The following is a 22,974-nucleotide window of genomic DNA, read 5'->3' as shown; positions in this document are numbered from 1 at the left end:
TGGAGGTGCTGCTTCAAGATAGGCCAATGCCCTTAGTCAACAATAGACCCAATTATGTGGCCGCCCCCCGCACACATACCAGCTGCATGAAACTGCATTCGTGTGCGAGTTGTTGTGTTCGCGTGAGTGAGAGAGAGAGAGAGAGAGAGAGAGAGAGAGAGAGAGAGAGAGAGAGAGAGACGAAGGCCACGCGCTGAAAGCTTTAGTGTCAAAGTCTTTTTGTTGTGCCTATCTATGACTCACCATCTCCGCTATATGGTGAGTAGCAACTTTCCTTCTCATAATATCAACATCTGACTTAAGCAATTTAGGAAAATCACGGACAACCTACATCCAGTGCATTAACCAATGCATCACCTCACTTGATATAAGAAGTAGAGGTTTTTCCAAGTGATTTGCATGCACATTTGTTTTCTCTACAAACTGCAGTTTGTCACTAGCTTATCATGTATTGTAAAACAAAAATTGCTTTACCTACAATTAAGCCTATGTAGTTGCTCTATTTACCATTTCCAAGATATTTGTGTGGTATGATTATCTGAGATTCACTGAGACTGTAGTCAAAGCATACCACAGTTTTACTTTTCATAAATTGCACAACTTCGCGTAATTTATGTTAAGAAGAGCTAGTTGTCAATCTTTGCATCTGGTTTATATTTTGGCGAGATTTGACCAGTTATTAGTGAATTTTTACCAGATAGACCCTTTTATGGGAAACTTCATTATCTGCAAAAAGCTTGAGATTTCATCATCCACAATTCACTAAGCCATTGACTTTCAAGATTAACAACAATTATCTTATGTTTCATGTGTATCTTCCCAATGTCCATATACCAAGAATAATCTCAGAGGGACAATTAACAGCTCTTTACCTGTTTTTTGGCATGACGTGGATACATTTGTTCTAGTAAACAGGGGTTTTGTTAGAAGCTATAAGTCATTTGTGTGGCCGACTGATGGCTGACAGAAGAATTCAATTACAACCTTTATCCCAGTTCTGAATGTTAATCAAACTTGTACCTGTTTGCATATCACTGATTTAAGCTTGTTACCTACTGCTACAAATATATTTCAACACATTTACCGTCATTTTAGTAAACAATAGAACCTGTTCTAAACATCTTGCTACTATCAATATTCTACTTCCACCCACTCTCAGTACTGCATATTAAGTGAGCCCTACAGTTTTTAACAATGTTTTAATGTCAACAACAGACATATATTGTGTATTATTTTAATGGAAATAATGTGAACAATCAATGAATCATGGCACTAACTCACAACTGGTAGTTCCCTAGCAGATGTGAAACATCTAAGGTCATACCATAATTTGCAGCCCCATGTTAACCACAAAGTTACTTTGAACACCAGTCCTTTACAAGTCCTACTGGAAGTGGTCCTTGCCATCTTTTGACATTTTAACTATCTTACCCAACCAGTTATCTGGGGACTAGTGTTTAGTGAGGACTCAAAGCTGGAACTCATCATTCCTCGCACTTTGCCAGAGCCACTGATGCTACTACCTTAAACCTTTGGATTTATGGTCCAATATTTATCATCCTCACCACACACCAATATACTTAGTTGAGTACAGCAGTTCTGATGTTCTTTCTTCTCGAAGTCCTTCAGGCATTATCAGATTGACAGTAGAAGGCTACTGTCAGGGGAGAAAATGTGTAGGACTGAGCAAAGCAGTACACACACACACACACACACACACACACACAGTGAGTGAGTGAGGGAGGGAGGGAGGGAGGGAGGAGTAACAAAATATGCACATTTCATACTAACCAAGCACTACTGGGTCCTTTTGCACAAGATGCAATTCAGAACCACATATACAGTTATCACCACCACAGATGTCGGCTGAAATTAGATAAGGCTTGTACAACATTACATTAAGCCAATGTACTTGAAGGCAACAAATCACTGCTATTGGTCTTCAGAGTCATAAATATAACATTTTACTGATAAGCAGTGATGATTTATAGTGTTCATGTTTCATGCCTCATAAATAGATGGTTATGGTGAATCTTGCCAAGTGCTTTAAAACTGTTTATATTTGAACCTTTATGAAAACAACTTATTTACTTTTATTCAATTAACTGATTGAAATCTAATTTCTTCTTTATAATCCTTTGCAGTGCTACTTTCATCATTGTACTGACTTCTTTATTTGCCTTGACTTTTTCCATTCCAAAATTCTTTTTTTCATTTTGAAGCTTACTGTGATACCTATTACCTGCAACTGAGTACTAACCAGTACTGTTCATTTGTTGGTAACATGTCAGGTCATGTAACCAGTGTGAGGATAGGTTCAGGTGAAAATTAGAAAGTAGTTTGCTTTTAGTTCTGAAACAATTTTTTCTGTGGTGAATTTGCTCACAGAGGTTAGCTTTAATCGCTGTGAACAAAACAAGTGTGATGAAAAGTTCTGCTACAGGTTGACTGCTGTTGTCTCAGTTATATTGCACATCCAATATTGTTGTTAGGTTAGGACAAGAGGGCAAATTCAGTGCTAGAAAACAGATTATCTGCCCCAGTTCCATCATGGATCACATAAAATCAGTTGCTGACAGAGCATCTCACATTCCTGTCATACCTCACAACAGCTGTTTCCAACATTGCCCCACGTTACACGCAGGTAACAGCACTTAACGGACTTTACTGGCCAAGTTTGTGTGTCACCTATAACCGAGCATGTACCAAAGCTGTAGTAGCAAGTGACCAAAATCAACTACCAGTTAATTTTAACCAGACAACAGAAATTTATCTGTGATATTTCTGATATTCAATATCTCATTTCTTACAATGTATATGCTGCAGCAATTTTGAATTCCATCCCATCTTTGCAATGTTGCATAAAAAAACTTCACATACAGTTAAATGTAATTCCGTCTAAGAGCACTACTCCTTGCCCTCCAAAATTCAAAGCAATAATCATACACATAGATAAAAACTAACCCGGAGGGGGAGAGGGGGAGAGGGGGAGAGGGGGAGAGGGGGAGAGGGGGAGAGGGGGAGAGGGGGAGAGGGGGAGAGGGGGAGAGGGGGAGAGGGGGAGAGGGGGAGAGGGGGAGAGGGGGAGAGGGGGAGAGGGGGAGAGGGGGAGAGGGGGAGAGGGGGAGAGGGGGAGAGGGGGAGAGGGGGAGAGGGGGAGAGGGGGAGAGGGGGAGAGGGGGAGAGGGGGAGAGGGGGAGAGGGGGAGAGGGGGAGAGGGGGAGAGGGGGAGAGGGGGAGAGGGGGAGAGGGGGAGAGGGGGAGAGGGGGAGAGGGGGAGAGAGGGAGAGGGAGAGGGAGAGGGAGAGGGAGAGGGAGAGGGAGAGGGAGAGGGAGAGGGAGAGGGAGAGGGAGAGGGAGAGGGAGAGGGAGAGGGAGAGGGAGAGGGAAAGAGAGAGGGAAAGAGAGAGGGAGAGGGAGTTATGAGAAAAAGAAAGAAGTATTAGACATTAATGTATGGTAGTAACTCACCTCTTCCTTCATCGCCTGAGGATCAAATTCAGGAATGCATAACTGTAACAAAAGAAACAGAGAAAAATAAAACCACTTTTGATGACATAAAGTTGATTAGCTACATTACTATCACTGTAAGGGCATTGCGTGCACTGATTCTGTACACAAGAAAAGTCTCACATTTTGTATACGCAGAATGTGTCCTATTACAGGCAGAGAAGATTCAGGTACTGTCACATGCCAAGTTAAAACATGATTCCCAAGATTACATATTTTCCTCATTGTAGAAGTTTCACATTTTAATTGATGTCATTCATGCATTCATCCATCTGTACATTAGCTGAAAGAAATAAAACTTTCAGGGATGAAGAATACCTCAAAATATAGATTAATAGCCCCAAAGAAGCCACTGCAGACATCTTCTGTAAAGTATACTAATGATAAATAATTGAGACTAGTACCGAGCCTTTCGCACTAACAATTATGAATATTTCTTTGGATTACTTTAAAAATGGGACAGTGACTACTTTGAAATAAAATGCACTGGCTCTCCTCTTACACTACTAAACTGTGTTTTTAATTGTTGCTCCAACTAAATATTTCTGTAACATTGTTCGGTACCTACATACTGGCAAAGACAAAACCACGTAGAAACTGCATCCCACAGTCCTAATATTTGTATAGATTAAAGGACTGCCTAAAAAGGTTTTGTAATAGCTGAGGATGTTCAATTTTCTGCCTAAGGCCCACTGAAATCCTATTACAGACTGCATATATTTAACTCTATTCTGAAATTTGCACAGGTATAGGTAGTTTATATCGATACTGTTCTTTCTTCAAGTAGTGTGGTTGTGATACCACAATTCGCTCTAATTAATTGTTAACCACATATTCCATTATGGAGTTCATTTATTAGCAATTAAGTACTTCATACTCTCGATCCTTGAAGAGGCTCTTCCAAGATTTTATGTAATGAGTGCCCACTGATATTTACTTCTGGAACTTTTTAAGTTATCCTCACTTTTTTTGCAACTGCACAGTGTGTGTCGTCTTACTTTAGGTTAACCTGTCTGTTGGGAACCAGTTATCAAGGCATCCTATTATCGTCCTGGCAATGTGTTACCTGTTTGGGCCCTTCATCTGTTTACTGCTATCATACCAGAAGTGGACCAAACACTAAAACCTTAGGGCATCAAATTCTACGTGATGTCATTTCTGAAGTATTATTTATTAATATGAAACTCTGCTGCCTGTTTTGATAACATCACTTCATAAATGTAGAGGGAATGCCTTTACTATCATTCCATTTTTCTTTCCCTGGTATAATTTAAAGATCTAGATAATTTATATCCTCACACAGAGCATAGACACTGATGCAGTGGGGTTGCTTCCATGGCTCAACAATACAGGTAGCAGCACCGTACTTGCAACCACACGGAAAGGTTACCTGTGGAGGCTAGTCAGTCTGTTCGATGTTGCATGGATCCTTGTATATAAAGTCTAGCCACCGTTCTTTACACAGCAGATAAATATAAATTTTTCCATGAAACTAAAGAAATTGTCAAGATGAAATTTTGTTAGCTTTTATTGAAATTAGCTGTCTGACTGACAGCTTTTGTCACTGGATAGATGATCAAAGATTCTGGTGGCAGCATTATGCACTCTTCATAACATATCTGAACTGTGTTGCACTCATAATGTTGTTTAGAATTTCCTTTCAGCAAATATCACTGTGTAAAGATGTTTCACCATAAACACTTCTTTGGCATCCATGCTCCCTGCACTCATTTGTTGTGATAATGCTGTTTCGTACAGTTATTCAGTTCTTTGCATACCTAACAATCTGATAACTGACAATTTGTTTTCATTATACATCACAGTTACTGTGCTACAACAATTTAAGTAAATCATTGCACAAACTTTGTGTATGGTTGATTTTAGCTCATGCATCACAGCTAATGAAATGTTAAAATATCACAATTTAAATAAAATTAAGAGTAGAGTAATATCTGATTTTGTTCTAGAGTTATTGATTTTTATATCAGACCGTCTGATGATACACCCATTCCCGTCCCTGGGCATTGAGAGTCATGTTGTCATAACAGTCATCAAATTTCATGAAAAGTTCACGATATCGTAATGAGGTTTCTTGCAAATGTTAGCACAGAAAGAGGCACATGTATTGTAAGGCACATGTATTGTATCATAAATAATCAAAAATTTGGCCTTGACCAAGATAGGGAAGTAACTCGTCCACAGCTGTGAGAGGTCAATGGAATGGAACACGTAAATATGTCAACAGTGCTTCAGTAAAACTCCGGACCAAATTTAAACATATCTTCAGCATCCTGGGAGTGACGGAGTATAATGAATTAACTGGTTCACAGCAGGTGATCAGTTGATGTGACCATCTGCATTCCATCACACAAGATGAATGACAAATTCCACATCATATTACTTTATGAAGTACACTATGTGTTCAGAAGTATCGGGACACCACCGAAAACATACAATTTTCATATTAGGCGCATTGTGCTGCCACCTACTGCAAGGTACTCCATATCAGTACCTCAGTCCTCATTAGATATCATGAGAGAGCAGACTAGGGCACTCTGAACGATGTCAGGTGATTGGGTTTAACTTGTGTCTGTATGCGACATTTCCACACTTCATAACACCGCTAGGTCCACTGTTTCCAATGAGACAGTGAAGTGGAACCTTGAAGGGACAAATACAGCACAAAAGCATATAGGCCGACCTTGCCAGTTGACTGACAGAGACGACAGACAGTTAAGGAGGGTCATAATGTCTAATAGGTGACATGCATCCAGACTATCACACAGGAATTTCAAACTGCATCAGGATCTACTGGAAGTACTATGACAGTTTGGCGGGAGGCGAGAAGCTCTGGGTATCATGATCGAAAGGCTTCTCATAAGCCACACATCACATCAGTAAATGCCGAATGATGCCTCACTTGATGAAGGAGTGCGAACATTGGATGATTGAACTGTGGAGAAATGTTGTGTGGAGTGAAGAATCATGGTACACAACGTGGCGATCCGATACCGGGGTGTGGGTATGGCAAATGCCTGGTGATCATTATCTGCTAGCATGTATAGTGCCAACAGTAAACTTCAGAGGCAGTGGTGTTACTGTGTGTGTGTGTGTGTGTGTGTGTGTGTGTGTGTGTGTGTGTGTGTGTGTGTTTTCATGGAGAAGGCTTGCATCCCTTGTTTTGCATGGCACTACAACAGCACATGCCAAATTGGTGTTATAAGCACTTTCTTGATTCCCACTGTTGAAGAGCAATGCGGGGATGGCGATTGCATATTTCTACATGATCGAGTACCTGTTCATAAAGTATGGCCTGTGGTGGTGTGGTTACATGACAATAACATACCTGTAATGGGCTGGCCTGCACAGAGTCCTGACCTGAATCCTATTGAACACCTTTGGGATGATTTAGAACACCGACTTTGTACCAGGCCTCACCAACTGACAGTAATACCTCTCCTTAGTGCAGCACTCCGTGAAGAATGCCATTCCCCAAGAAACCTTCCAGCACCTGACAGAAATATGCCTGCGAGAATGAAAGCTATCATCAAAGATATGGGTGGGCCAGCACCATACTGAATTCCTGTATAACCATGGAGGGTGCCACGAACTTGGAAGTCATTTTCAGCCAGGTGTCCAGATACTTTTGATCACATAGTGAATTGTTTTGTACTCCACAAAAGGCCTTAGCAAGCTCACAAAATATACCAAGATTATTATTCTTGCTTAGCTCTGCCATGACAATCTGTAATGTTACAAATGGTTCTCTGTGGAGAACTGCATGCTAAAGCCAAATCCAAAAGTTTTTCTGTGAATGTACGATGGAATTTAGCAACACTGCATATATGTTTGAATCATGTATCAACCTACATAGGGGGTGACCTATGATGTAGTAATATTTATTACCTTTGATAACCTCCACGGCACAAAAAACACAAATGTAAATGATTTGTTAAAACAAAGTAGCCGAATTCCATGGAAAGATGAAAGAGTCAGGCATTATTTAAAGAGAAATATGTCAAATTATTATTCTGCAACTATCTATTTCTCTCTAACTGCTCCTCTAAATTTGGATTTAAAACATCCAACACATGCATTATACAAAATGTTCGGTTTCAAGAAGAGTTGCTGTAGGTATGGTTATACATATTGTCCCAAGCACTAATAAGAATTTCTTCACAATTGCCACCAAGCGGCAGAAAAAAGCCTGAAACAGGGAGAACTGTACAAGGATGGTGGGAAATTACAAACAGCACTTAGTTCCAGAAAACTTATTTCTTTGTAACACATCCTTTACGTTCTGCAATTAGCCAAGGAATTTTTTGTTCCACATGCAATACCTCACGGACATTAATGCTTACAATGTTCTCAGTTTCTTCTGGTCCCAATTTTTTTTGTGTTTCCTCCTTGGAACAATTAGTGGACTCCAGCGTTACCAACGAATGTTCAGGAAACTGAAAGAAAAGGAAAAGAAAATCTCAGTTATGAGTGCTTACACATTTCTGCATATATTACACGCCTCTCAATATTTTATTATGAATATCATCCCGTTTGCAATGATTCTCATCTCTCACACACAAGGAAATTTAATGAAATTAATTTTCTGAGCAGCTATTCTAAGTTACATCAATATGGTTTCATATCTATGCTACCTTGCTCAATAATCTTTGTAGACAATCACATTTCTGTCTCATAAGCACCATACTTAACTGTGTAATAGTATACAGGATAAGTAATACGTGGCTCTTTGGCATACTGAATTCACCCATGATGAACTGCATCACTGTTCATTAAATCTTCTGTATCTCTTGTACTATCCTTCCCAGTAACAATTCTATACTCATAAATGGGCAAAGCAAGTGTTCCAGAAACAGTTTCTTTTATGGCTGAGTTACACTTGTTACTGTTCATTTATATGTGATAAAGTAGCTAATGCCTGAAGAATGTTGTTACAGATCAATGGTGAAGCAGCAATATGGAACAGTAGCTTCCTTAAACAGCCTCACAGGATTTCAATGTCCTCTGCTCTTTCATTTACATATATAATGAACAGTAAGTCCTTAATACTCCCTTAGGGTACGCCCAAAATAGCTTACTCTTTTTCAAATTCTGAAGGTGGCAGGGGTAAAATACAGGGAGCAAAAGGCCACTTACTATTTGTACAGAAACCAGATGGCAGTTATAAGAGACGAGGGGAATGAAAGGGAAGCAGTGGTTGGGAAGGGAGTGAGACAGGGTTGTGGCCTCTCCCCGATGCTATTCAAACTGTATATTGAACAAGTAGTAAAGGAATCAAAACAAAAGTTCAGATTAGGTATTAAAATCCATGGAGAAGAAATAAAAAGTTTGAGGTTCCCCGATGACATTGTAATTCTGTGAGAGATAGCAAAGAACTTGGATGAGCAGTTGAATGGAATGGGTAGTGTCTTGAAAGGAAGGTATAAGATGAACATCAACGAAAGCAAAATGAGGATAATGGAATGTAGTCAAATTAAGTCGGGTGATGCTGAGGGAATTAGATTAGGAAAACACACACTTAAAGTAGTAAAGGAGTTTTGCTAATTGGGGAGCAAAATAACTGATGATGGTCGAAGTAGAGAGGATATAAAATTTAGACTGGCAATGGCAAGGAAAGTGTTTCTGAAGAAGAAAATTTTGTTGACATCGAGTGTAGATTTTAGTATCAGGAAGCCGTTTCTGAAAGTTTTTGTACTGAGTGTAGCCATGTATGGAAGTGAAACGTGGACGATAAATAGTTTGGACAAGAAGAGAATAGAAGCTTTTGAAATGTGGTGCTACAGAAGAATGCTGAAAATTAGATGGGTAGATCATGTAACTAATGAGGAGGTATTGAATAGAATTGGGGAGAAGCGGAGTTTGTGGCACAACTTGGCAAGAAGAAGGGACCGGTTGGTAGAACATGTTCTGAGGTATCAAGGGATCACAAATTTAGCATTGGAGGGCAGCGTGGAGGGTAAAAATCGTAGAGGGAGACTAAGAGATGACTACACTAAGCAGATTCAGAAGGATGTAGGCTGCAGTAGATACTGGGAGATGAAGAAGCTTGCACAGGATAAAGTAGCATGGAGAGATGCATCAAACCAGTCTCAGGACTGAAGACCACAACGACAACGACAACAACAACAACAACAACACTGCTTCATAGTTGGCACGTGAAGTTTGTGCTTGGTTCAGCCACTAGAGGTCGCCTGGCTTGCTAATATGACTGCAGTTGCGTGTGCAGCCACCCCTTGATGGAACTAATGACAATGTAGGCTGGCACACAAGGCTCTGCCAACCATTTGTGCATTGCTAATTGTATTCTACCTTGTCTTGCGTGTGTGTGTGTGTGTGTGTGTGTGTGTGTGTGTGTGTGTGTGTTTGTGTGTGTGTGTGTGTGTGTGTACGTACTGTTTTGACAGTGCTTCAATCTCTCATCAAGCAACAGCACTGACAGCTGCTATTTTCAGTTTGACGACTACATTATGCCGTCTACACTGGCATAATCTGGAGCCCCACCAACTACATACCCGCTGCCACTCACTGCATACAATGATGAAGCAGAGAACCAGGACATCTAAAAAAGACGCCTGTATTGACATTCCGTAGCATTTAAGGTAACATGCGCAAACTTGTGCAAGGCCCTTTTTTGTCATGGATTTCACCTCACGTGTATCAGTTGTTGCGTCAGCCCAACCCCTTACAAGAATTTTCCAGCCTTTCTTTCAATCACTTGTGTGAGTTATTTTCTACTTCCACTGTAAACATACGTTATGGCTGCTCTTGTGGAATTTTACCACTGCCAAAAGCAACCAAAAGTTATACAGGGCATGGGCAGCAGAACTACATCAACTTAGCCAACATAATTTTGTGACAGATTTTCATAGGGAATCCTACGGAGATCCAATGGTTAGTGATGCAATACATTTTTCTCCTGATAGGAAAGCTCAAGAGTCAGTTCTACAATGTGAAAATTGTACCTTTTTGGAAGTCATGAAGATACCTCATTTATTTGGCATTTCATGAGCTGCAGGCAGCCAGGTGTAAGCATTATCTGAAATATCAGGAATCTGTCTCTCTCACACTTCCCAGCCTTCAGTCAGTCCAAAATGGAACATATGACTCTACTGCAGCAGTCCAGCAGATGTCTTTATGTTGTACAGGTAATTGTCATTTGTGACAACAGACCGAATCACAACAGTGACAGGACAATGCTCTACTGCCTTTATGCCCACACTGCTTCATTCAACACAAATGGACTGCATGTCCCAAGAGCTGGAAAACACGTAACAGGTGCCATAACAAAGGACACATTGCTTCTGTAAGTAACTCCTTCCCAAATCTGAGTGGGGATGAAATGAACATTGATATGAACAGTATGTCAGCAGTGACATACACTGACGTGTGCGTGTGTGCGTGCGTGCAGTAGCAACACTGGTAATTCTCAAACTTATGTAGATTTTGATTCTCCCCCTCTGACACCAGAGTCACAGAGGTTGATGACTAATAAGAAAATTGATGACTAATAAGAAAAAACACATTCCCATTGTTGAACATTTTCTGCACCAGTAACTTCCAAGGCTGTGGTTTTTTTCATTAAAATTCCTAGTTGTGGAGAATGTTTACACTGTAATTCTGTTTGGGTGCTTTTCAACTGTTTTGATTCTCCATCGTTGATGAAGGGCATGTGGTTTATGATAAAGTTCCATATGAACAGTTAGATACCCTGTGTCAAATTTTCCTCTCTATTTTCCCCAGGACTGAGTGGTGTAACAGAATATCAGGCTTATCTTCTGATGAAACAGTCTGACAGCCTTTTTTTCTGGGTCCACCCAGTACCAGTAAACTCACAGGTGGGCAACAGCAGAATTAGTCTGTCTTCAATCATATTATGTTATTCGACCTATTTCTTCCAGTGAATGGTCAGCACTACTGGTGATAATCAAAAGACCTACCAGTAAATAACACCTCTGCAGTGATTTTGGAAATTTATTACTCCACAGTCAATCATTAATACCTATCCTTTTCTGCACCCTGATGATCTGTAACAATATTATTGTGGGGGCATATTTTTCAAAGACTGGCTTCGGAGTGACATATTTACTGCTACTGTTCAGTGAGGAATCTAAATGCCTTATAGTTATCAATACCCATTTGAGCTTTATCAATACCAGCATTTGCCTTTTGATGTAGCAAGCACACCACCTACTTTTCAACACTTTTTAGAGCAACTTAATGCATCAGTTTGAGGCTGCATCAACTATTTAGATGACATTGCAGTGTCCAGCGCCTCCACAGAGAAACATTTGCAGAAGCTTTGTGCTCTATTTTCTGTTTTACAGTCTGCATGGATAAAGTGCAATTTGGAAAAGACACAGTTTATCAACCATCCATTATTTATTTGGGTTTTGAAGTGTTACATGCTGACATTAAACCATTGCACCAGCATATTGATGCTATTGACCTACTACTACACTCCACATCTGTCACAGAATTACAAGCATTTTTAGGTATAATTGCATATTAACACTAATTCACACCAGACATTATTACTGTGCCACAAGTGCTCCATGCACTGTTACATATGGATGATCCTTTTCACTGGTCCCAGCTTGCGAGCGGACATTGAAGTTGTTTAAATGTAAGCTGCAGTTGACACTTTGTATGGTCAGCTGGACCAGCAAACTGTGTTAGCAATGTATGCACCCGAGTTTGGTCTTCGTGCCGTCCTTGCTCATACATGTAGAAATGGATCTGAACACCATATTGCACATACCTCTTAAATCCTTTAAGTTCAATGCAGTAGGGTCAGTAGTGTTATTCTTTGAAAGAGAAAAAGGCTTTGGTGTTGCATATATTTTATAAAAAAAATTATGTTTTTCTACACAAGTCTACATTTCACCTGATCACAGACCACAAACCACTGGTCTTTCTTTGTAACGCTTTGGCGTCCTTGCCGAACAAGGGCATATAGTACTTACAGCAGTGGACTCTTTTCCTGTCATGATATGAGATATATTTTCGGCTTATAGTGCAACATGCAAATGTCTTTTAGCACTTGCCAACGGGCCAGGATCCTGAGTTTGACAAAGGAGAACTGTTTTCATTTACACGCGGATGCTCAAAATGATGATACTTTTCCTGTTTTTAGCACTGAAACTGTGGTTGAGGCATTCGCAGAGCCTGTTGTAATTAAAATTGTTTCTTTTGTGCAACACAGCTGGCTGGATAAACCTCTGGATCATGCTTCCGATCCTTTGAGAAATTATTTTACATTATGAAGTCTTTCTGTTTGGAATGGATGGCTGCTGTTAGCTACAAAGGACACTGCTCCCCAGGTTGCAGTCCCGTCTGCCTTTCAGAGTAACGTTACGCATTTATTACATGTGTGGCACTGGGGTGTGTCACATACAAAAGCGTTAGCATACAGGCGTTTTTTGGGCAGACACTACTGATGGGAAATAGTGCTAGTTCTGGCAGACTGCCCACAGTGAGCCACCCATTAAGTGATTCCCTGTGATTCTCTGACACCATGGCCAGATACAGCAGCCTTGGGAACAAATTCATGTAGATTTCGCGGGACCTATTTTGAATCTCTTTTGGCTCCTTGTAATTCATGGTTATTGGTAGTTTCTGTATACTTCTGTAGTGGCTACTATTTCAGCTCTGTCAAACGTTTTTACAATGGAAGGTCTTCTGTATACATTAGTTAAATACAACAGCTCCCAGTTCATATCTTAGGAATTTGAAGATTTTCGTAAAGAAAGTGATGTTCACCATGTCATGGCTGCTCCTTTCCACCCTCATTCGAACAGGGAAGCCGAATGACTAGCATGAACATTTAAAGACTCAGATGAGAAATGTGTTTCGTTTGTGTCACCGGAAGTAGCTTTTGACTGGTTCCTCAGTTCTTACAGGTTCATCCCTGTTGGCAATAGGAGTCCGGCAGACTTGTTCCATGGACATCGGCCCTGAACTTCACTATATCTGCCCTGCCCGACACAGGGCCATCCGCCAGCACAGTGCAGTACCAGTGGCCAATGCCTCTGCGACATCCGCATGGCTGAGGGGAGGGCAATGTGACACATTGACTAGCTATGACCTCCCAGGGGTGGATGCACGCTAGTTGTGTCTCCGTCTCCACTGTGTCGTCTGTCTTCTCAGCTATCTAATACATCGCGGCCATTACCCTCACCTTCTCTGTCGCCACTGCCAATGTTTTCACAACTATCTCCTCTGCTGTGGATGCCCCCTTCAACTGCCACGGACCATGGTGGGGGCCCATGTCACACATTGTTGCAGCCGACACCAGTGCTGCCACCTCCATCACAACCAGTGCCACATGTTCCACCACCATTAACACAACCTCCTTCCCTACTGTTGAAATCAGACATGGAAATGGAAGCTGCACCAGTGCTGCCTGTCCTACCATATGGCCTTAGACAAGACGGCAGGCACTGCACCTGTCCGCACTCATGCCACTTACGACCCTACGCACGGTGGCATTAGATCACATGACTCAACAACCTACCGTATTTACTCGAATCTAAGCCGCACCTGAAATTTGAGACTCTAAATTCAAGGGGACAGAAAAGTTCTAGGCTGCACCTCCGAATCGAAACAAAGTTGGACCATTGTAATATGAGACAATTTAGGTCAAATGAATGATGATACAACTACAGTAGTTTGGTTCGAGTCATAAGTTTAGCAGTTAAGCTTAACCAGGTAGCCATTACTATGCGCCAGGTGCTCCGTCCGTTTTCATACGGGTACCCTTCGTTTTTCGCGTACTTTGTCTGGTTTGAATAAATTGCATATTTTTCTTTGATCTGATAAGTGCCGTTCTCTTTGTTATAGGTGTTTACTTGACTCTAAGCTGAATATGCAATACTGTACTGTGTCATGCATTCTAATAATGAGTGTTTACGACCTGTCGCCGCTCGCGGCATGGCTTGCTTTTGTGCACGATACCGCCGCTTACAATTAAAAAAGGAGAGAGAGAGAGAGAGAGAGAGAGAGAGAGAGAGAGAGAGAGAGAGAGAGAGAGAGAGAGAGAGAGAGAGAGAGAGAGAGAGAGAGAGGAGGGGGGGGGGGGGGGGGGGGGGGGGAATCGTCTCATTAGCAAAACAATGGCAAGAGACTGCTATTTGTTGTTACTTACATTGCTGCTTTCTTTGATAATGATCAACAAGAACGAAATAATAGACAGCGTATGATAGAAGATGTTCTGAACAAGAGTTTAGCGAAAATTTTTCTCCATTTTAAAATCTTTGCAGGCGCCTCTTTGGTAAATTGCATTCTGCACTGAAATTATAGGATTCTTAGATTTAAAAATCTAGTCAATTGCCGTGCTTCAATTCTGACTGTATCACTATTAGGCATAAGAATAACACGAATATAAACATGACACGATATCTATATTCTTCCGCATTTGCTGTTGTCTCACTCTAGTTTCGTAGTTTATAAGGCAGACAGGATTTAAATGCGTTAGCAGCAAACACTAAAGAATACATGGCAAAATATTTATATTCGTATTATTCTCGTGGTGAAGACATTACTGCATGCTATTCACAATTCATAAAAGTTCCTATAAGGAACCATCTCTTCTCAAAGGTAGGAAAATATTCAGAACGTCTCTTTCAAATTCTAAAGGTGGCAGGGGTAAAATACAGGGAGCGAAAGGCTATTTACAATTTGTACAGAAACCAGATGGCAGTCATAAGAGTCGAGGGGCATGAAAGGGAAGCAGTGGTTGGGAAGGGGGGTGAGACAGGGTTGCAGCCTGTCACCGATGTTATTCAATCTGTATATTGAGCAAGCAGTAAAGGAAACAAAAGAAAAATTCGGAGTAGGTATTAAAATCCATGGAGAAGAAATAAAAATATTGAGGTTTGCTGATGACATTGTGATTCTGACATTGTAATAATGACATTGTAATTCTGTCAGACAGTAAAGGACTTGGAAGAGCAGCTGAACGGAATGGACAGTGTCTTGAAAGGAGAATATAAGAAGAACATCAACAAAAGCAAAACGAGGATAATGGAATGTTGTAGAATTAAGTCGGGTAATGCTGAGGGAATTAGATTAGGAAATGAGACACTTAAAGTAGTAAAGGAGTTTTCGTATTTGGGGAGCAAAATAACTGATGATGGTTGAAGTAGAGAGGATATTAAATGTAGACTGGCAATGGCAAGGAAAGCATTTCTGAAGAAGAGAAATTTGTTAACATCGAGTATAGATTTAAGTGTCAGGAAGTCTTTGCTGAAAGTATTTGTATGGAGTGTAGCCATGTATGGAAGTGAAACATGGACGATAAATGGTTTGGACAAGAAGAGAATATAAGCTTTTGAAATGTGGTGCTACAGAAGAATGCTGAAGATTAGATGGGTAGATCACATAACTAATGATGAAGTATTGAATAGGATTGGGGAAAAGAGAAGTTTGTGGCACAACTTGACCAGAAGAAGGGATGGGTTGATATCACATGTTCTGAGGCATCAAGGGATCACCAATTTAGTATTGGAGGGGAGCGTGGAGGGTAAAAATCGTAAAGGGAGACCAAGAGATGAATACACCAAGCAGATTCAGAAGGATGTAGGTTGCAGTAGGTACTGGGAGATGAAGAAGCTTGCACAGGATAGAGTAGCATGGAGAGCTACATCAAACCAGTCTCAGGAATGAAGACCACAACAACAGAGTTGGCCATGTTGACAAACATTCCAAACAGTCTTGCCAGTCGAATTTTCATAGTACATTGAAATGCTGTTATATTCGAAGATGGACAATACGGAACTTATATTTACTTCGTTGGATAATGTATGAAAATGCAGTGGTCGAAACTTGAGGCGGAGAAAAAAGCTCGTCTTCCACATTTTTTAAAAAAATTATTTACTGTCGCCGAGGGTTTGGCACCAGTATTTGTCTTTGTGCCTGTAAAGCATGCCTGTGTAGCGCTACATATATTCGACAGCAGAAGTTAATTGTGGCAGCACCTACCAATGGTTTTCAGAATTTCCGCTTAATTTGCACTCGATTCTAAGCTGCAGGTGGTTTTTTGGATTACAAAAACCGGAAAAAAGTACGGTTTAGATTCGAGTAAATACGGTACATTGCCCACAGAAGAAATGGACATGAGCATAGTACTCACCTCCATGCAATGGAAGAGGAGTGCTTTAACTATCAGTTTAATATGTACATCACTTCATAGTTTGCGCATAAAGTTTGTACTTGATTTGGCCACTAGAGGTCACTTGGTATGCTAATACAACAGCAACTGTGTGCACATTCTGGCAGCTGCGCCCCCCCCCCCCCCCCCCCCCCCCCTGGAACTAATGACTATATAGGCTGTAGTGCAAGTCTCCACCAACCACTTGTTTACTGCTAATTTTATAGTACCTCTTCTTCCATGTGTGTGAACTGTTCGAGCAATAAAGTACAATGTCCTTGGGTTAGAACAAAACAGAATGCAGATTAAGCTTATGTAATGTCTCTGTGATTTTAATGTATATCATAACTCATTCCACCTCCTAGAATGTTCCCTTCCTTGATGGTATCTACACATACCAATGAACGTATGAACAAATCAATGTATCGAGACACCTAGAGTGGTTGACATTTCTTAAGAAGCACTAAGTTCTTTGCAAGAAAGGACTATAATAAATGTGATGAAACTGGTATGCAGGATAAATATGACCTTATACACCCTCAGACCTCATGGCCAATATAATAATCCAAATTCCAGAGAATTCTGGTAGGGAATGGCGTATTTCTGAACAATCAGTTTACTGAGTTGTGGTTATGGAACATCAACTCAAATTATTTCAGAAGGATGGAATGACTTCTAAAAGTCAGTCTGCGGGGAGATCACGGTGGATTTTCCAGAAAATTGGGAATACAGGAAGCAGTATTGATTGTGAGGTTTTGTTTTAGGAAACACATTGAAGAACAGCCAACCAATATTTCTAGCCCATGAAAATAAATGGAAAGCTTTTGAGAATGTTAACTGGCACATGGTCTTCGATATTCTTAAATTATCCAAGATACACTGAAGGGAGTGAAACTGTGTCTACAACTATACAGAAATTAACTGTAGTTCTAAGAGCTGAAAAAGAACCAAAAGGGAAACTGTGTTGGTTAACAATGTGAAATATTGTTGTATCTTCTCCCCATACTATTCTCTCTGGAAATTGAACAAGTAGAAATGAAACTGAAGAACAATTTTGACAGGGAATTAAGAGACAAGGAGGACCTTAAAGGTTTGCTGATGTTACCATAATTCTGTTAGAGATGGAAAAGGATATGGAAGATCAGCTGAACAGTATGCCACAAAAAAAGTAATATGAAAAATATCCATGGAAGTTAAACAATGATAGTCAAATTAAGTAAGCTGAGGGTGAGGAAATTAGATTAGAAAATGGGACAATAAAAGGGGTAGACAAGTTTTGCCATTTGGTTAGTGAAGTAACTGATGATGGCCAAAGTACAGAGAATATAAAATGGCAATTGGCTATAGCACAAGAAAGTTTTCTGAAAAACATAATTTTGTTAACATTAAATATAACTTTAAGGTGTTAAGAAGTCCCTTCTAAAGGCGTTTGTCTGGAGTGTAAACTTGTACAGAACTGATAAGTGGTCGATAAGCAGCTCAAGGAAAATAGAGAACAAGAATCTATTGATATGTGCGTTTACAGAAGAATGCTGAAGAATAGTTGGTAATACCCCATAAATAATAAAGAGGAATTGAATGTAATCAGGAACACAAGAAATTTACAGCAAAACTTGACAAAGGACAAGGAAAGATTGATGGGATACAGTATGAGGCATAAAGGCATAGCTACTTTGTGAGGTGAGGTGAGGTGAGGTGAGGTGAGGTGAGGTAGGGATGGATAAGAAAATGTAGAGGAAATCGAATACCTGTTTGTTATAACAGGTGAAAGTCAACAAAGGCTGTAGTAGTCATTCTGAGGTGAAAAAACTTGTACAGTTTAGAATAGTGTGGCATTAAACCAGCCTTTGAACTGAGAAGTACAACAATAATACTCAAAGAAATAAAATGGAATGCTGTCCCACAACATATTCTCTGCTTTGGTTGGTTTATTGTCAATGTAAAGTTATTCAAAATTCACAAAAGGTCACAAGTAGTCTCCTCTTTCATTTTCAGAGCTATGAAAGAATTGAATTAAAGTATGTCTACATTTCTTGTGAAGATTATATTTATGTATAATTTTGTAAGACAGCAACTAGAGAGCGGATAATATGGTGTTGGGTGACCTGCAGTTAAACATTTATGGATCACCTAATGAGTAGGAAAATCGGAATTGGATATAGTATGCTGTACCATAAATAATTAGTTAATTATTGTAAAGTTTCATGCAAGACAGATGTCATGTTTGGTGATCTTTGCTGAATACACACATCTAGCCTGGTGTTAACTTCCTCCCATTTCTTATCCTTAATATGTTTGTTATTCAGAGTTACACAAGTGCCTCCAATAGCTGAGCTATCATGATGGATTATCCAAATGCACAAACTTAAATGGTTTGAAAGGATATTGTTACAGCTCCACTGACACTGTCGACACTGATAAGCTGACAGATGTTAGAAGAGGATTGACCACACAATTTTCAAACTAGTAAAATTCAAGACTCCACAGGTCCTAAAAGTATGACAGTGTCATGACATGCCCTGTGACTACCACTATTCTGGCCTGATAATATGCCACTCTGGTTTGTGCAGGTTGGAGATAGGTTTCATAATTCAGGAAATCCGCAGATTCTACCAAGTCTGCTCTAATGGTTAGTGAGCTCTACCATCACTATGTTGCCAAATTTAAGGTTGTAATCACATCACCTCTTGCACAAAATTCATGTAGCAAATGCCCAACAGGGTTGAATTGGAAAGTGTCTGCAGCAAAACAGAGCATGTGTGTCAAATGTTAATGCAAGAAGACATCGAAGTTGGAAAGCTGTCACCATACCTGAGGCACAAATATAGTAAAGTTGATGTGGGAATAGCTCCTGACTCATTACTCTGTATGCTTTGGAACAGCTGTTTTCTGGGTCAGGTTAAAGCCGTAGTAGCATCTCAGGCACAAACATTCTTGGGCACTGTTGCAGATCTTGCTGACAAAACTCAGGATGCAGTAGCACCACCATCAATCAGCACTGTAGTGCCATGCTATGGTGTCTGAATATCAGCAATAACACAGGCAGATTATGATCACCCTTAGACAAATTGGATGCCCTGGCTAAACTAATGATGGACTGCCAGTCTCATGCCATCTTAGAGAGTCATCTTCTGGCCATTTTGCAAAGGCAAAGGCAAAGTTTACCCTAAAGCTCATGGAAAGCGTTACTCCCCTTATACCCAAAAAATTTGGCATGGCACGTGCAGCGTAGTTACAGTGCCCTGAATGCAAGAACAATTCCAGGATCATATCCATTTCCTTTATCAACCCTTTAACTGTTATGGATGAGTTAATGTGTCATGCTCCGCTGCTCCACAAGTGCAGAAGATGTGTTTAAACACAGCCCCTGGATTTTCCTTAAGCACTATTGATGTTTTTACATGTCCCATATCACCAACCTTCTCACTGCTACAGATGAGCTATGTCAATATTTCAGTGAATACATAGTTTTGAATATTTTGAACAATTTATGAAATATCACAATTGTTAATACCAAAATTCACAATGCTAGATATAAAACCCAATACCTCAAGAACAAAATGGTCTAAATTTTAAATTACATTTCGATACTTATCTACATTTCATACACAGCATTGTATGGGCTAACATCAACTGCACACAAAGCTTACACAACGTGTTTATGTTTCTACAAACACTAGAATTTCATGCAATGCTTTACTTAATTTGATACAACACAGGAACTACGATTAATACCGAAAATAAATTCCACACTTTATTGAGTGAAGACATCCGACTGTAAGATGTGAAAAAAAAAAAATCAAATTTTTTCACATAACAGTTTTCTTAAAATCAGATGATGAGCATTTCGTAGTGGCTGGAACGCCATCTCCCAGCACACAGGTAATAACAGTACAGCCACAACAAAGCAACACTCACCGAAGAATGCAGAGAGCACATGTGGACCAGTTAAAAAGATTATGTGACTACAATTGCATTCTCAGTGATGCTACTGTGTTCAGTGTACTGGACTGCGCAAAGACTTTTATGCAAATTCATGTGGTGAACAGACATTCCGAAGACTTCTGTAATAATGCCATTCGGCTTATACAAAAATGTCAGCACTGTACAATAGCCTGTTATGTGCACGTGCCCACTGGGGAATTTGCATATAGGCAGAGATGCTGGCCTTTGCCTTCATTTCAAATTGGATTTCTCACTTTAGCTGTCTACTGGACATTAGCACAGACCAAAGCCAAAAAGTAAGGCCAGAGTTCTTTAACCAGCTAAGAAAATTCTGCCCTGCTCTCCATTACTAGAGGACATTTACCACCCAACAAGCTACATCATGGTAAAACAATGGCTTAATTCTATAAAGACTGCATAAATGTGTGGCACAACCAGCTGGAGAATTGAGTTATCTATGATCTTATTGGCCTTTCAAAACATTCATTGTCAGAAGAGCTCTAATATTGTGAAACATTTCAACTGCTCAGTGGATTCATCAATCCAAGGTCTGTACCATCATACTTCATTTGCTGCCTGAGGAACCATGCTGTATGCATTCGCTCACATCAAGCCTCAAGATGTTTAATGGCACCTACCATTTTGCATATCACAACCTGCCCACATGCAAACATTATGTTGTACACATATGGTGTCACTATCTCCACAAACTCTGTACATGGGCCCACATTGGGTTATCAAAAGAGAAGCATGAACCATAAATTCAGGGTGTTTGAAATAGAATATACAGCTTCTAAAGTAATGTAGCTTTTATTACACGCAACTTACAATTAGAATTCAGCAAATGAAAGAGCAACTCAGTTTTGTCTGTGTAGCTCTGCACAAAGAGAATACTATGGAATGACCAATAGTAACTGCTGAATGTGCTGAACAAGTGAGAGTCTTTCACGCCTAGCCCACAAAATCAGTCAAGAAAGCTATTTGTGAACTAGCTGTTCCAGTGATGTCTGCTTGTTTGCAGTTGTAAGAAGCTCTAAAGACTACAGCCTATGGTTTACTTGCCAATTTTGTAGTTGAAAAGTTTCTGTATGGAGCGTATTTTCTTAATCATGTGGTCTTCAGTGATGAATCGACATTACACCTATGTGGACAGTTGCAATGAGACTCCATTCAATTGAATTTTTTTGCTTCATACCCCAGCAGAAAGTTTATGGTCTTGCTTTCTCACTGAAGCAACTGTAATTCGTGCTTCTCATCTTGTTGTACTAGAACAGCAGCTCTTCCTTCAACTGGAAAAAGCTGAACCACAGAAGGTTATTTGGCAGCAATATTATGTGCCGCCTAACTGGTATAAATTAATAAGCAATTGATTATACCACATTGTCTCTGACCAATGGATTGGTCATAAGGAGCTGGGTGACAAGCTTGGTTTGCATTAGCTCCATATTCACACACAGTTTGATGCCATGCAGTTTTTAACTTTGGGGTTCACAAAGGATCATGTATCGGTGCCTCCCCTACTAGCTGATAAACCTGACTTGATCAATAGCATTGTTGCAACAATTAGTCCATGCACATTGAACAAAGTTTGGGAAGAACTCACCTATTAACTTTATCTGTGACAAAAGATGCTCGCATTGAACATTTGCGCAAAAAAACTGTTTGACTTGCTCTTTCATTTGACTATTATATATAACGTACACTGAAGGTAATAAATGTTTCAAAGCCTTAAAACCAATACATTCATTCTGAAATACCCTGTATTTTACCAAATGGTAAAATTACTACTATCCCAACACAGTAAAACCAGAGTACTTATTTGCAAAAAAATGTCACATACACTTGTGTCTCAAAACCAGTCTCAGCCTCAAAAGCACATATTACCATTCAAAACACACTCAAGGCATTTAGTTCATTTTTTGATAAGATATTTGGATGATGCTCCACTTATCCTTAGGGAACTGATGTACCAAATGAGACCGTTACCTGCTGTGTTTCACAACTGTCAGTTAGTTCACAAGACAGGTGCTCTTTATTCAGCATCAGCAGTATTGTTCAGGAAGGTTCCTTGGAAGCAGGCACTGAAAAGTTCTTTCCTGAGTAGGTACACATCTTGCCTAGTGTTAATTTACTGCAATCTACAAATCTTAAGATCTTGCTTATCACCAACAGATATCTGTAAGTAAATATGTGTTATTCAGAGTTGTACGAGTGCCAATAATTTGTGTGCTATCACACCTGTACGCATGTATGTAAGTAGTTGGAACGAATATTGCCATAGCAGCTTCAACAAACATTTTTGAATCGTCGAATGGGAAGGAAAATTGAAATTGTAGACAGTACATTAACTCATG

At 40.0% G+C, this 22,974-nt stretch overlaps 1 protein-coding gene and 1 long non-coding RNA gene across 7 annotated transcripts in view; one reads left to right on the top strand and one right to left on the bottom strand.

Moving 5' to 3' along the window:
- The window catches only part of LOC126295459 (uncharacterized), a 1,097,875-nt gene extending 1,090,576 nt beyond the window's left edge, over positions 1-7,299 (top strand). Inside the window, exon 4 of the long non-coding RNA XR_007552493.1 lies at positions 7,143-7,299. This is a non-coding gene — a long non-coding RNA (uncharacterized LOC126295459). The remainder of the gene's footprint in view (positions 1-7,142) is intronic.
- The window catches only part of LOC126295455 (zinc finger protein 708-like), an 885,643-nt gene that overhangs the window by 840,763 nt on the left and 21,906 nt on the right, over positions 1-22,974 (bottom strand). For 3 of the 6 annotated variants that reach the window (XM_049987978.1, XM_049987985.1, XM_049987987.1), the window contains exons 4-5: positions 7,872-7,964; positions 3,472-3,513 (exon numbers count right to left, since the gene is read on the bottom strand). The exons of the other annotated variants lie outside the window; for them this stretch is intronic. In XM_049987978.1, the coding sequence (XP_049843935.1) occupies positions 3,472-3,513; positions 7,872-7,964 (135 nt within the window). The remainder of the gene's footprint in view (positions 1-3,471; positions 3,514-7,871; positions 7,965-22,974) is intronic. 6 annotated transcript variants of the gene reach the window in all.

The sequence above is a fragment of the Schistocerca gregaria genome, chromosome 11 (assembly GCF_023897955.1).
Source record: "Schistocerca gregaria isolate iqSchGreg1 chromosome 11, iqSchGreg1.2, whole genome shotgun sequence".
Lineage (NCBI taxonomy): Eukaryota > Metazoa > Arthropoda > Insecta > Orthoptera > Acrididae > Schistocerca > Schistocerca gregaria.
The sequence above is the reverse complement of the archived record's forward strand: the minus strand, read 5'-3'. Positions and strand labels throughout refer to the sequence as shown.